The following is a 15,964-nucleotide window of genomic DNA, read 5'->3' as shown; positions in this document are numbered from 1 at the left end:
AAAACCTCAGTGCTTCTGCACATATTGATCGCTTTCTTGAGAGTATGTTGCTCCTTTCTTAGTGGACATGCTCTCACTACAGAATCTCTTCTGCCTAAGACAATCCCATCTTTAATTAGATCATCTTAGTTGCCCAAATTTATAAGCCGCTGCAAGCTGTGTTACTTCAGTGACATATTGATCAATAGACTTTTTTACCTTGAGCCCTATTGCTGAACCCATACCGTTCATAAGTTATGTAAAGCATGCCTTCAAGGCTTTCAAAATATCTGCAGTCTGTTCTTTCTGTTCTTTAGAGTGACTTAGGGTGGAATACAATTTGTAGAAGTCTACTCTCAACAGAGTTCAAAGTGGTGCGACTCATATTTGTTGCAATCTCGTAGTTTTGCCATTGCAAGTCGAAAAACTGCCAGTTCTGCCACATATCACCTTTCATTTCGACAGATACCAGGCGAGGAAAATTCACAGCCATTGTGTCTCACCCTTCAATTGCAGTCTGCTTCTTTTATTTGTTTTTCCTTTTCAGTGCCTTTCAATGGCTTTTTTTAGTAGCTTTCAGCAGCTCTGAACATTTCTGGTGTTCCTCTTTTAGTAACCTTGCTTCTATACAGCTCTTCAAACTCAATCTCAGCTCCACTTCTGACACCATGTTGTGAACTCAATGAGTACAGTGCTTCTTTTACTCTGTTTTTATTAGAACTGAATGTAACATGACTGCTTGCAATCAGTGCCTCTTGGCAGAGGTCAGCTGACTATTGCAAGCCAGATAGGACTTTAGTACATGCTTGCATTTCAATCCAAATATGGCTAAACTTTTCAGAAAGAGTCTGGATAAATCTCAGTCTTGGACAGAGAGTGGCAATCGAAGGGATAGCCACAGACCTGGAAAATCAAATAATCCCCAGCACATCGAATGCCAGGGTCTGGGCAATGACAAGGGTGTGAACATTGATTGTAAAAAGGTTGAATAATGAAGCTGTGAGGTTGGATGAATATTCTGGAGGTTTCTTTGTTTACTCTGTAGGGATAATGACCCTATCAGGAAGTTAATAGCAGAGGCAGTGTTTATGACAGAGTAGACCATATATGTGAAAGGAGTGAGCTTGATGACTTGCATAATTGGTTCTCATTCCATGTTTTTCTTTGTCTTTAAGTGATGATGGTTATCTTTCTCCAGGTATAAGATGGAAGACAAGGATTCCTTCAAGGAGCTGGTTGGTTTTTGGATCAACAATGTTTTAATGAGAGTCCCAGATTCCATTGTACTTCCTATTGGGAGTCATGTAGACATGTGTGATAAGGATGAAGTCCAGAGGAAGAAGAAGGACATTGAGGAGAAGATCCAGGAGATGCTGACTGAGAGAGAGGAGAACTTGAATCAGCGTCTGGTGAAGCTAAAGGAGAAACCACAGTGTGAATTATACAGTGATCAAGTGAATAAACTGTACGATTTAGCCAAGTACAGTTTAAAGGTGAAGATAAAACTGACTCTGTAGAGTAGGATAGGGTTCATGTTGGATACGCTGACCATTTAACGGGGCACTGCCTTGTTTCACTTGTGCACACAATGTGAAATAGGCCAGAACCAAAAATCATATAATTGCAGATTTGGTTTGGACAGTTATTTAAAAACACACACACACAAGCTCCCTAGATCCACCTTTGGGATGTATCTGTTGTGCCTTGCTGGTAAATCTCTTTGCACCCTGGTGCTAGGTTCTCCAATGTGCTGGCAAGTGACATTCACCAGCTCTAGTGGCTGTACAGTCAAAGGTGCAAGGTCATTGCCATGGTAAAGTAATATACCTGCACAGTAGCCCCTCTGTTCTGATGTGAATAACCTGTTACTCCAGGCTGTTTCTGCTATCAGGATCTTGCTGCTGTGTGGATACATATATCAAAATCCACCTGGTTTAAATATGGCAATGAAATGTGAGATGTTTGCAAGCTTGCTTACACCGGGTTTGGGACCATTGGCACTGACCCCATTGGAGTTTGGGGAATCAGGGGTGGACAAACGTTGGCAGGGGACACGCAGTGGCAAGGATCATTCCTGGCCCTGCCTGACCTTGGGAGGAACAGGAGGAGGGGAGACAGGAAGGGCTGGTCTCCTAATTTAAAGAATATTTGGCCCTCTTTATTTTACCATGGTCCCTGGCCCCACCATCTGCCTCAGCAGATGTGACATCTTCCAAAGATATGTCACGTCCTGCCCAAACCTATGGATTGGGAACCCCTGGATTAGGAAGTGTCAGACTCGATCTTCATTCCCTTACCAATTTGCTTTGCAAAGGGCAGACAGAGGTTACAACAATCCAACAACAGACATGGTTACTGCCCTGGTACTAGCTACAAATTACCACATTTATTAAACATTACTGTACATTTTAGGGTGGGGTTTAAAGTCACAACCTCTGGTTTACTGGTCTACAACACAGATACTATACAGCTATTCCCCATAACTTTACCCTCCTCCCCCTTCCCTTTCTCCTACCTTCCCTCCCACCTTGCCTTCCTTTTCTCAGTTCTTGGTTCCCTCTCTCGTTCCCTTCCTTCCTTCTATCCCTCCCTCCCTCCTTTCTTCTCTTCTTCCCATCCTTTCCATCTTTCCATCCCTCCCTTTCCCTCATTCCCTTTCTCCATTTCTCTTTCACACCCCCGCCCCCCCCTCCTCCCTTCCCAGATATAAACCAATGAGAGTTTAAGCAAAGTTGAGCTAAAATGGGTGACTTTTGCCCTGCAGGTTTTGGACCTTATTCCCGTCGATTGCACTCGATACGATGCCATAATCAAGGCTTGGCTGCAGATTCTGCAATCAGTTCGGAATACGGATATTTTCCCAAATGTAATCCGGAAACTTCCAGTCACTTACAAGATGGTAGAAAAAGCTATTATGGAACTAATTGAAACACAAGAAGTTCCAGTACATGGTAAGGATAAATCGTTTTACACAGCACTGAGTCCAGTCTCACTCTGCTGGCTACAGTGGCAGGTTATCATAACATAAGAAATAGCAGCAGGCGTAGACCATTCAGCCCTTTAAGCCTGCACCGCCATTCATTGAGATTATGTCTCTTCGACCTCAGCTACACTTTCTAAAATATCCCACTCCCCCTCCATGTCTCTTAATTCCCTTAGTAACCAAAAATCAATTGACAAATGACGGAGCATCCACTGCACTCTAGGACAGAGAATTCCAAAGATTCCCAATCCTTTGAAGAAATTCCTCCTCATCTCAGTCCTAAATGGGTTAGAGCATATTAACCAGTTTCTGCTTTTTCCCTCATTTTTCTGCCACTTCTCCCCAGCCCCCTCCACACACCTGGAAATACAGCCTCAGACAGATACTGACTCTCACCGGGGTACAGTTCCACAGATACTGATTCTCACCGGGGTACAGTTCCAAAGACACTGACTCTCACTGAGGTACAGTCCCATAGATACTGACTCTCACCGCGGCACAGTTCCAGAGACACTGACTCTCACTGAGGTACAGTCCCACAGATACTGACTCTCACCAGGGTACAGTTCCAAAGACACTGACTCTCACTGAGGTACAGTTCCACAGATACTGACTCTCACCGGGGTACAGTTCCAAAGACACTGACTCTCACTGAGGTACAGTTCCACATATACTGACTCTCACCGCAGTACAGTTCCAGAGACACTGACTCTCACTGAGGTACAGTTCCACAGATACTGACACTCACTGGGGTACAGTTACACACACACTGACTCTCACTGAGGTACAGTGTCACAGATACTGACTCTCACTAGGGTACAGTTCCAAAGACACTGACTCTCCCTGAGGTACAGTTCCACAGATAGTGACTCTCAACAGGGAACAGTTCCAGAGACACTGACTGTCACTGAGGTACAGCTCCACAGATACTGACTCTCCCTGAGGTACAGATCCACAGATACTAACTCTCACTGGGATACGGGTTCCACAGACACTAACACTCACTGGGGTACGGGTTCTACGCACACTGACTGTCACTGGGATACGGGTTCCACAGTCACTGACTCTCACTGGGGTACGGGTTCCACACACACTGACTCGCACTGGGATACGGGTTCCACAGACACTGACTCTCACTGGGATACGGGTTCTATAGGAACTGACTGTCACTGGGATACGGGCTCCACAGTCACAGACTCTCACTGGGATACGGGCTCCACAGTCACTGACTCTCACTGGGATACAGGTTCTATAGGAACTGACTGTCACTGGGATACGGGCTCCACAGTCACAGACTCTCATTGGGATACAGGTTCCACACACACTGACTGTCACTGGGATACGGGTTCCACACACACTGACTCTCACTGGGATACAGGTTCCATAGGAACTGACTGTCACTGGGATACGGGCTCCACAGTCACAGACTCTCACTGGGATACGGGTTCCACAGACACTGACTCTCACTGGGATACGGGTTCCACAGTCACTGACTCTCACTGGGATACGGGTTCCACAGTCACGGATGCTCACTAGGATACGGGTTCCACAGTCACTGACTCTCACTGGGATATGGGTTCCACAGACACTGACTCTCACTGGGATACAGATTCCACAGACACTGACTCTCACTGGGATACGGGTTCCACACACACTGACTCTAACTGGGATACAGGTTTCACACACACTGACTCTCACTGGGATACGGGTTCCACAGTCACTGACTCTCACTGGGATACGGGTTCCATAGGAACTGACTGTCACTGGGATACGGGCTCCACAGTCACAGACTCTCGCTGGGATACAGGTTCCTCAGTCACTGACTCTCACTGGGATACGGATTCCAAAGGAACTGACTCTCACTGGGATACAGGTTCCAAAGGAATTGACTGTCACTGGGATACAGGCTCCACAGTCACAGACTCTCACTGGGATACAGGTTCCACACACACTGACTGTCACTGGGATACGGGTTCCATAGTCACGGATTCTCACTGGGATACGGATTCCATAGGAACTGACTCTCACTGGGATACGGGTTCCACAGTCACTGACTCTCACTGGGATACAGATTCCACAGTCACTGACTCGCAATGGGATACGGGTTCCACAGTCACTGACTCTCACTGGGATACGGGTTCCACAGTCACTGACTCTCACTGGGATACGGGTTCCACAGTCACTGATTCTCACTGGTATACGAGTTCCACAGACACTGACTCTCACTGGGGTATGGGTTCCACAGTCACCGTCTCTCAATTTCATGTTTTTTTCAACAGGAACTGTGGCTCTTGATGAATTACTGATGATGGTAAATCTCCAAAACATTGACAGGGAACAGCTGAAATACATTCTGAGTTACTTGCATCGGATTGGGTTAATTGTCTGGTACCAGGAGGTGCAGACCCTGGAAGGAACAGTGTTCCTTAAGCCATCATTTCTGATCACCTTGTTTAAAGTAAGTGTCAGTCTAGGATCACTCCTGTTTACATCTTGTTTAAATTGCGTGTCAGTCTGGGATCACTCCTGTTTACATCTTGCTTAAAGTAAGTGTCAGTCTGGGATCACTCCTGTTTACATCTTGTTTAAATTGAATGTCAGTCTGGGATCACTCCTGTTTTCATCTTGTTTAAGATGAGTGTCAGTCTGGGATCACTCCTGTTTTCATCTTGTTTAAGGTGAGTGTCAGTCTGGGATCACTCCTGTTTTCATCTTGTTTAAGATGAGTGTCAGTCTGGGATCACTCCTGTTTTCATCTTGTTTAAGGTGAGTGTCAGTCTGGGATCACTCCTGTTTTCCCCTTGTTTAAGGTGAGTGTCAGTCTGGGATCACTCCTGTTTTCACCTTGTTTAAGATGAGTGTCAGTCTGGGATCACACCTGTTTTCACCTTGTTTAAGATGAGTGTCAGTCTGGGATCACTGCCTCATTTCATCATTCATCATTCATAAAATCATAGAAACTTAAAGCACAGATGGAGGCCATTGTGTTGATCCTGTCTGTGCCAGTTTTTTGAAAGAACTGTCCAATTAATTTCAGCCCCTCATTTTTCCGCATAACTTTGTAATTTTTTTTCTTCTTTAACTACATGTCCAATTGCCTGCTCAAATTCCGATGGAATCTACTCCCACACACTTTCAGGGAATGTGATGTGGTTCTTAATAACTTGCAGCGTGAAGAAATAACTCCTCGTTTTCCTCTAGTTATTTTGCCAAATATTTAAATGTTCGACCTCTGGTCACTGGCCCAGTAGCCGGGGGAAATTTTCTCTCCATTTACTTTATCGAAACCCTTCATGATTTTGAACATCTCTGGTAAATACCCTTCTCTACTCATAGGAGAACAATCGTAGCTTCTCCAGTCACTCCATATATCTGAAGTCCCTCTTCAGCACCCTCTCCAAGGCCTTGCCTGCCTTTCTAAAGTGTGGTGCCTACAATGGGTCTCAGCTGCTTCCATTTTGTTCCTTTTCTTTTGATGGCTGTTCAGGATCCTGCCATTTACACCTTTTCTAGACACATCTTTTGTTTCTTTACTCTTGCTATCGCCTGTCCCTTCGACCTTGCCACCACCACCCTTTGGTCATTTAATCTCCCCTGCCTTCCAACCCACCACAGACCTCCCCACCTTTTCCTCTCCTTCACCTTCCCCGCTTTCCCACACATGCCGCCTGAACTGCTAGGTATTTCCAGCATTTCCTGTTTTTACTACAACACTGGCTGGTGCCTAACCAGTGTTTATAAAGGTTGAAGACAGCTTCCTTGTTTTTGACCCTATTTACAAAGCCAAGTGTCCCATGTAGTTTCTTAACAGGTTGCCCTGCCGCCTTCAAATATTTGTGCCTCCCCCCACCCACAACAACCCCCTGAGTGGGCCGATCCTGTTTAATGCTGATTTGATGCCTGATAGGCCACTTTGGATCTTGCCATCCCAGTTAATGCCTTCCCTTAAGCAGGCACAACTGAACATGCTCAGCAGCATGAGGCACCCACCCCCCTTTTCCACCCCCTCAACAGTGATATTTAAAATCATCATCAATCGAACTTGCAGTTTAGTTGATGATTACTGTCCACTGATTCTTGTTGGGTCTTTGAAAATACCAGCTGTTTGGAGGAATTGTGAAAAGTTGATGAAGGCCACTGAGTCCACTACTCGTGGCTGGAAAGGGTCCTGAGTACAGCACCTGCCCCCTGTCATAGTGTTTTGGTGCAATCCCCTTTGGCCTGCAGGATCAGAGGGGATTGGAGGAGAGGCAGCAGAGAAGACAAGCTGCTCATCAAAGTTTTACCACCAAGGGTCTTCAGGGAACATTTCCCCTCCCTGCCCCGAACTAGGAGCACTGTGTTCAGTAGCTGCAATTCACCAAAGGGTGACTTTGCCACATTTTGGGACCAAGCCTGCAGCCACAGAGCAGGGTGAGGGTGGCGCTGCCCAGTGCGGGCGAAGGTGACCATGGCCCTCAACTTCTACGTGTCCTTCCAGGTTGGAACAGGCAACGGTGCAAACATCTTGCCGCTCACTGTTGATCGCTACATCTGGAGCATCACAGTGGCTCTGTACACCGGAGGGGGAATTCATTGGCTCCTCTCTAAACAGAGAGAGGCAGTTGCGTGGACATATGGCTTTGCCAGGAAAGCAGGCTTCCCCATGGTGCATAGTGCCATTGACTGCACACCTGCAACACCTCTTCTCTGAGATGTACCATAATCGTGAAGATTACCACTCGCTGAATGTACAGTTGGTGTGTGACCACATCCAAGTTGCTGAATGCCTGCTATCCTGGGCAGCAGTCATTCATTCTGTGCCAGTCCACTGTGCCAGCAACCTTCCAGCCACCACAGAAAACCAAAGGGTGATTGCTGGGTGAAAAAGGCTCTCTGCCGTACACTCAGCTGATGACTCCTCTCCGCAACCCAACCACATGTGACCTACATTCGTATTATGGGAGTCAAGCTGCAATGAGGAACGTTATAGAGTATATGATTGTGATGCTGTCTGGATCGCTTGACGGTATTCTCCATTACTTGCCAAAGTGGGTATCCTGAATCAGGATCTGTCTCACCCTCCACAATCCTGAGGGCACAGTCTTTGCCACCACAGACTGGCTAATGACCCCAGGAGGAGGAGGCAGAGGACAGGCACATTCTAGCTGAGCAGCCTGCTTTGTGCCTGACCTATGCCAGCCCCTCTAAGTACAATGCCAGATCTATGTTGTCCATTGGTTCCCCACCTCACTGTCCCTCAGTTACTGACCATCGCTGCGTCCTTTTGACCACATTGCCAAAATAAAAGCCACCACAAAACGCCTATTTCAATACCAACCTTATGCAACATAACATCGAATAATCCACAAAAAAACTGAACTGATCATACTTCTGTGATCCTTTAGTATCTGCGGTGTGGGTGTCTTTGCCTGAGAGAAAGAGGGGATGCCAGCTTTGTAAAGGAATATAGAGGATATACCGGCTGTGTAAAGGAGGGACAGTACTGAGGGAGTGCTGCACTGTTGGAGGGACAGTACTGAGGGAGTGCTGCACTGTTGGAGGGGCAGTACTGAAGGGTCCTGCACTGCTGGAGGGGCAGTACTGAAGGGTCCTGCACTGTTGGAGGGTCAGTACTGAAGGGTGCTGCACTGCTGGAGGGACAGTACTGAGGGAGTGCTGCACTGTTGGAGGGACAGTACTGAGGGAGTGCTGCACTGTTGGAGGGACAGTACTGAGGGAGTGCTGCACTGTTGGAGGGACAGTACTGAGGGAGTGCTGCACTGTTGGAGGGACAGTACTGATGGAGTGCTGCACTGTTGGAGGGGCAGTACTGAAGGGTCCTGCACTGCTGGAGGGGCAGTACTGAAGGGTCCTGCACTGTTGGAGGGTCAGTACTGAAGGGTGCTGCACTGCTGGAGGGTCAGTACTGAAGGGTCCTGCACTGCTGGAGGGTCAGTACTGAAGGGTCCTGCACTGCTGGAGGGGCAGTACTGAAGGGTCCTGCACTGCTGGAGGGTCAATACTGAAGGGTCCTGCACTGCTGGAGGGTCAGTACTGAAGGGTCCTGCACTGCTGGAGGGGCAGTACTGAAGGGTCCTGCACTGCTGGAGGGGCAGTACTGAAGGGTCCTGCACTGCTGGAGGGGCAGTACCAAGGCAGCATCGCACTGTTGGAGAGGCAGTACTACTGGAGTGCTACACTGTTGAAGTGGCAGTACTGAGGGACTGTTGCACTGTCAGAGGGTTAGTAGTGAGGGGGTGCTGCACAGCTGGAGGGGCAGTACTAGGGGAGCGCTGCTTTGTTAGAGCAGGAAGTATGGAAGGAGCAGTGCACTGTCTTGAGTGAGGTGTTAAAGTGAGGCCCCATCTACTCTGTCAGGTGATTGAAGAGATCCCATGCCACTATTGGAAGAAGAGCAGGGGAGTTAGCCCAGCGTCCTAGCCAATGTTGATCCCTCAACCACCATCACTAAAAACAGATTATCTGCTTATTATTGTTTTCTGTGGGATCTTGCTGGCTGCTGCATTTTAGACCAGTTACCTAGTTCAAAAGTACTTCATTGGCTATAAAGTGCTTTGGGACATTCTGAGGTTGGGAAAGGCTCTGTAGAAATCTGGATTAAAAACAGAAAACGCTGGAAATAATCAGCATGTCTGGCAGCATCTGTGAAGAGAATGTTTCAGGTCTGTGATATTTCATCAGAACTGGGAAAAGTCACTGACCTGAAACATTAACTCTGTTTCTCCCTCCACAGATGCTGCCAGACATGCTGATTATTTCCAGCACTGCAGTTTTTATTTCAGATTTCCAGCATCCTCAGTATTTCGCTTTTGTGCTATAGAAATCTTGCTGTGTTGTTTGTTCCTAGGAGGATTTTGAATATGTGAAATAATGTGAATGATAATAACAAACACAAATAGAAATGCTTCAATACAGATGCCATTGAGTAATAGGAAGGTGAGACTCAAAAGTTCTGTCAACTCGGAACCTCTTTCCATTTAAGTTCTTTGTTATTTCAGATGATTGTCCGCCATGATCTGTTGATTCAGCTGAACAGTATCCCGGCCAAAACACTGAAGAAGGAATTGGCCGTTAAACCAGACCAGCAAAAATGGATCATTGACTTTCAGACCAAAGCAACTCTACATCACAAAGCCATAATGATCCTGGTCAAGCATCAGCTCAAAGGCAATGCAGATCTGCGCGAAATGGCAGAGGACTTGCTTGGAGATGAGAACGGGAATGGCAAACTATTCCAAATATTGGAATATTTTGGTATTTGTCTTTCTTCAAAATCGCAGGCCTTAAATCCTGATGCACATGTGTTCCGGCCAGGCTCCCCATGGCCATCGTCAGGTATTGCTCCCCCTCTCACCTACTTATTCCCAAGTTACTTGACTGATACAAAGGTGGTATCAGAACATTGGAAAGAAGACGGTAAAGAGGATCTACACATCCGAGCTTTCTTCTTGCCCGAAATTCCACAAGGATTCTTCCACAGGTATTGCTGTTCCCAACATTTTTTCCGTTAATTTTTTCCGTTCTCTGTTGAAAGCTGACGGGTCCTGTGACAAGGGTCCATGAGGAACAGGCCTATACGCTAACTTGCCCACTTTGTATGAATTTAGGTGATGAGGTTAGGAAAACTGAGAAAAGGAACTGGACTAGGCCATTTACCCCATTTCACCATGTTAACATGACAGCTCTATCATGAGCTAACTTCTTTTTCGGAAGTTATGTGTATCTTCAGTATCTGCAGTTTGGCTTCTTATCAAGTTCACATACAAAAATTTAAATCACTTTTCAAATCAATTTTCTCTTCATATAATTGGACTTGTTTTAATAAAACACCATTGCAGCCATATTGAAAATAAATTTGTTAAAAGTAATGTTGCATAAATCATATGCCTCAAATTTAAAATTCTCATCCTTATTTTCAGATCCCTCCATGACCTCATCCCTCCATAACTCTGGAACCTGCTCCAGCCCCTCTATAGTCTCTGCACTCTGCAATTCTTGCCTATTGAACATCCACATTTTTAATTGCTCCATCATTGGCAGCCATGCCTTCAGCTGCCTGGGCCCTAAGCTCTAGAATTCCTTCCCTAAGCTTCTCTCTCTCTCTCTCTCTCTCTCGTCCTTTATCATACTCCTTTAAACATACCTCTTTCATCAAGCTTTTGTCATCTGCCTGATTTCTCCTTCTGTGGCTTGGTGTCAAATTTTATTGAATATTTCTCCTGTGAAGTGCCTTGGCAATTTTTAAATTCATTTACGGGATATGGGCGTCGCTGGCTGCGGCAGCATTTATTGTCCATCCCTAATTGTCCTTGAGACGATGATGGTGAGCTGCCTTCTTGAACCGCTGCAGTCCATGTGGTGTAGGTACACCCACTGTGCTGTTAGGGAGGGAGTTCCAGGATTCTGACCCAGCGACAGTGAAGGAACGGCGATATATTTCCAAGTCAGGATGTGTGTGGCTTGGAGGGGAACTTCCAACTGGTGGTGTTCCCATATGTCCACTGCCCTTGATGTGCCATTCTGTTTATTTCAAGATGGTAGCGGTTATGGGTTTGGAAGGTACTGCCTAAGGACCCTTGGTGAGTTCCTGCAGTGCATCTTGTAGATGGTACACACTACTGCCACTGTTCGTTGGTGGAGGGAGTGAATGTTTGTGGAGGGGGTGCCAATCAAGCAGGCTGCTTGATCAGTGAACATGCCACTTCTGACCTTATGATGGAAGGAAGGTCATTGATGAAGCAGCTGAAGATGGTTGGGCCTTACGATGTTAAGGGTGCTATATAAATATAGCTGTTTTTATTGTTGTTGAAAACCAATTCGTTCTTGACATGTGTCAGTAAGAATCCTCTTCCTAATTCCCATCTCTGCATTTCACAGGGTAACAATTAAACTGTGTAATTTTATTTATTCTCACTGGGTTGGAAAAGAGCGATGCCTGGTGGTGAGTAATGGGAGGAAACTCCTCCTGAAGGAACACAATGAAGAAGCCAACAGTTATATTGAATTCCGCTGCAAGGGAAATGAAAAGGAGAAAGGTAGGTCTGGCCACATCCTTCAGATGTTTGGCTGCCCTTTTGTGAATTGACGAGACTGCTACAATTAAGCCTTACAAACTGATGTGCTATTCTGTTTGTTTCAAGCTGGGTAAAATTTCAGTTAAAATAGCAAAGGAAATTCACACCAACCCTCACCATATTGTTGGTTGTACTACACTGGCCGGGTTTTGCCAGCCCCGCAGTGGTGGGACCCGCCATGCTGGATGCGGCGGCCAAGCCGAAAGTTCATTTACTTCCGGTGGGACCAGACGATCCTGGGGGTGGGGCAGAAAATCCTACCCACTGTCTTCAGCTGAATAAGGCTGGTGTGAAAATGCTGGATGACAAGGCAGCTTCAGTATTCATTGATCACAACGACAACCACTTGCATTTACATCGTGCCTTTAACAAAGTAAAATGTTCCTAGGTGCTTCACAGGAACATTGGCTTGAATGTTTCGGATGGCGGGGTCTTGTTTCCCACCACCCGAAGAGTTGGCTGCACCGCAGCCAATTTAAGCTCCAGTGATCATTGATTGGCTACAGGCAGGACTTCTGCCCCTCACTTGGGAGGAAGTCCCGCCTCAGAGAGCTGCTGATTGGCTCGCAGCTCCCCAGTCCCTGCAGAAACCGCGCTGCAGCGGACCGAAGAGGAAGCTCAAGAAGATGTCGGAGATTAGGGCCGGACTTTTCCACCCCTGTTGGTGTCGGGTATCATGGCGGGCGTGAGCAGGTAATATGGTGAGAAGGCCAAAAATCACAATGTCGTGAAACCAGTTTGCGATCGTCCATCCCGCCTGTCAATGAGGGGCCGTGTTTCCCACCGCCGATGTTGGGAACGTCATTTTAATACTTCTTCATATAATTATAAGTCCTGCTCGCCCTCCCACCTTGGACCACCCGGGCACATTAACATGATTGCACACTGCAGCATTTAAGAGGCCTGCACCTGGCGAGCTGAACTACGAGAGAAACTCGGAGGTGAGTGCACAGTCACGCAGCACTCGAGAGGGTCGCCCATTCCACTTCAAGGCAGAGGCGCCGCGCATTCAGGCGAGGGCACAGGAAAGTGGCTGTTTCCCGGCTGGCTGACAGTGCGGTGCTGGGATAAGGTCTGCCCTGTGGTTGGGTTAGTTGGGGGGGGCCGCGAGGCAGCACAATCTGATGGTAGAGCACAAACACATGCTGGGGAGAGGGGGGGGAGGGAAGCAGCCACGCATTAGGGAAACTTTGTATAAAGTGACCGTTCCTCTGCAGCTGAGACAGTTCAGACACAGCTATGTTGACGTGTTTGGAGTCGGGCCTCTAGCTTATCTGCCCACTCAAGCAACGCGGAGGCATGGAAGTGCCACCAAATGCTCCACTTGGATACTTGGGCACAGACTGCAAACTAATGAGTGTTTTAGTGGACTGCAGAACAGTTGGACGACTGGGCAAGTTGTACAATCTCCTTGCTAAAGGTGGACATGGAGCAGTCACTGGTGGAGGCACTCACAGCCCTTTACAATATCATCATCCCGATTTGGACCAGTCTCCCCCATGGTTCAAGTTAACAGCGCAGCCTTGCAGTGCGGGTTAGGAGAATGCCTGCGCCTGAGCTGAGGACACAGCATGCAGTCCAGTGGCTGAAGATGCTGCCAAATGGTCAGGTGCAGTGGGGTGGAGGTGGGTGGGGTCTCAGGCAGCCATGCAGCGCACTAAACCCTGGCCATCCAAGTGGTGGCTAGCAATCTCCGGCATGCGTTAAGGGGCCTTTGGACTTAACCAAGAGAGGTTCTTAGTACACTCATGTTAACTAATGCATCTCTTTCATTCTGCAGGAGGAGTACATCAGGAGCATGGAGCCTGGTGAACTAGCTGAATGCCTCATGGCTTACAGAGAGTGGAGACGAAGGAGAAGAGAGCAAGGAAGGCGACTGGCTGGGCAGAGAGAGGAGCTGCACCCTCAAGAAGATGTCGACTGGGATTCGTGCACACGCCGCTGAAGAGCCACAGCAAGCTGGTCGGCGCCAAGCTAGACACATGTTGTACTGATGGCACCTGCCATTCACGCAGATGACCGAGAGACAGTATCGCCGAAGGCTACGCATGTCCAGGGAACTGGTCGGTCACATCTGCCAGCTACTGCAGGATTTGGCACCATGGGGACATGGACGGCATTCACCGCCAGTGGCCACAAAAGTGACCCAATGCTCAATTTTTACACCATTGGCTCCTTTCAGGGCTCCAAAGGTGACCTCTGTGGGATATCGCAAGCCTCCACACACAAGTGTATCCAGGAGGTCACGGAAGCCATACTCGCGAAGGCACACAACTTTGTGCATTTCGCCTGGGATCAGGAAAGCCAGGATGCAAGAGTGCTGGGATTTGCCCAGATCTTGGGTTTCCCACAGGTGCAGGGTGCCATCGACTGCACTCATGTGGCGCTCAGATCTCCATGGCAAAAGTGGTCAACCATGTCAACCAGAAGGTTCAGCTGGTGTGCGACCACCACAAATGCATCCTGCAGTTCTGCGCACAATCCCCAGGGAGTGTCCACAACTCCTTCATTCCTGGTAGGTTTCCCTAGCATCTTCCAGGGTCCACAAAGGTTGCAGGGATGGATCCTCGGGGGCAAGGGCTACCTGCAGAGGACATGGTTGATGATGCCCATGCAACAGCCTCAGACTTCAGCAGAAAGAAGGTACAATGAGGCTTATGCTACAGCTCGCACCTTGGTGGAGTAAACCATTGGGATGTTGAAAATGAGCTTCCGATGCCTGGGCCGGTCCGGTGGAGCCCTGCAATACAGTCCACAGAGGGTATCATTGCCGCCTGCTGTGCCCTTAACAACCTGGCGCTGCAACACGGAGCTGGCTGAGGAGAAGATGGAGGAGCTGCATGTCTCCTCCAATGAGGAGGACATCGAAGGGGGTGGCGATGATGACGTCTCCAAAGGTCAGGATTATGGTGATGAGACCATCGCACTGGCCAGGCGAGGCAGGCGTGCTCGGGAGGCCCTCATAGCTGCTAGATTCATGGAGAATGATGATGACATGGAGTGGGGCTACGCCATAGATCCTCACATTGCACCTGTGAATATTTTACTCCTGTCCGGCTGATGGCAGCGCACATACCCTCTGTGATAATGCTCCTGTCATGGAGACGCAGCAGATGCCCAAAGTCCCTACAGTCCAGAAGGATGATGCTGACATGCAGTGGGGACACTCCATAGATCCTCACATAGCTTATGTGAATGTCTGACTCCTGTCTGGCTGATGGCACATCGCTTGCACTCTGTGAACTGGGTCATATCATGGACATGCAGCAGGGAAACTTTAACTTCTCCTGATCCTATGGCATCCTTCATGAGCTGAACCCTTCAGGACCACACTGTCACCGGACACAGGTGCTGTGGAGATGGGGTCAGCTGGCAGCACACAGGGAGAATGAGGGAGCTCTGTGCTGCCGGCCCAGGACATTCTAGCAACAATGATAAGCCCCATCAAGGCGCAGGCATGATTAGTGTGTCCAGTGACTGTGAAGGTTGTGCACTGCACAGGGAAGAGGCCCTGGAATGAGACACACCTGCCTTTATCTTGTGCAGGAACCAAGGTTTCACATCTGGCTTAAGGCAGCGTGAATATCCACGATGAGAATGCACCTGTCATGGAGACACAGTGGAGGCCCTAATAGTCACTGGATTGCAGGAGGATGATGACAACATGCAGTGAGGACACTCCATAAATCTTCACAAAGTCTCTGAGAATATCTGACTCCTATCTGGCTGAGGGCAGCTCACTTGTGCTGTGTGATCAGGGTCATATCATAGAGGCGCAGCCATGGAACTTTAAAAACATCTGATCCTTTGTCCACCTTCAGCACCTGAGCCCTTCAGAAGCACAGCATCACTGGTCACAGATGCTGAAGAGATGGGGGCCAGCCCCTCCTTAAAGGTGCTAAGAGCAAACAGAGAGAATGAAGGA

General features: G+C 48.1%; 1 protein-coding gene and 1 non-coding gene across 3 annotated transcripts in view; both read left to right on the top strand.

Annotated features, from left to right (window-relative positions):
• Positions 1 to 15,964, top strand: part of LOC144684920 (malignant fibrous histiocytoma-amplified sequence 1 homolog) — a 75,998-nt gene that overhangs the window by 16,391 nt on the left and 43,643 nt on the right. For both annotated transcript variants that reach the window (XM_078549336.1, XM_078549335.1), the window contains exons 3-7: positions 1,178 to 1,472; positions 2,744 to 2,930; positions 5,242 to 5,420; positions 9,964 to 10,445; positions 11,843 to 12,000. In XM_078549336.1, the coding sequence (XP_078405462.1) occupies positions 1,178 to 1,472; positions 2,744 to 2,930; positions 5,242 to 5,420; positions 9,964 to 10,445; positions 11,843 to 12,000 (1,301 nt within the window). The remainder of the gene's footprint in view (positions 1 to 1,177; positions 1,473 to 2,743; positions 2,931 to 5,241; positions 5,421 to 9,963; positions 10,446 to 11,842; positions 12,001 to 15,964) is intronic.
• LOC144685123 (small nucleolar RNA SNORA53) lies at positions 1,641 to 1,893 on the top strand. The gene has a single exon (XR_013577637.1). It is a non-coding gene; the product is annotated as a small nucleolar RNA SNORA53 (small nucleolar RNA).

This window comes from Cetorhinus maximus, chromosome 9 (assembly GCF_964194155.1).
Source record: "Cetorhinus maximus chromosome 9, sCetMax3.hap1.1, whole genome shotgun sequence".
Classification (NCBI taxonomy): domain Eukaryota; kingdom Metazoa; phylum Chordata; class Chondrichthyes; order Lamniformes; family Cetorhinidae; genus Cetorhinus; species Cetorhinus maximus.
Note: the sequence above shows the minus strand (reverse complement) of the source record. Positions and strands in the feature narration are given on the sequence as shown.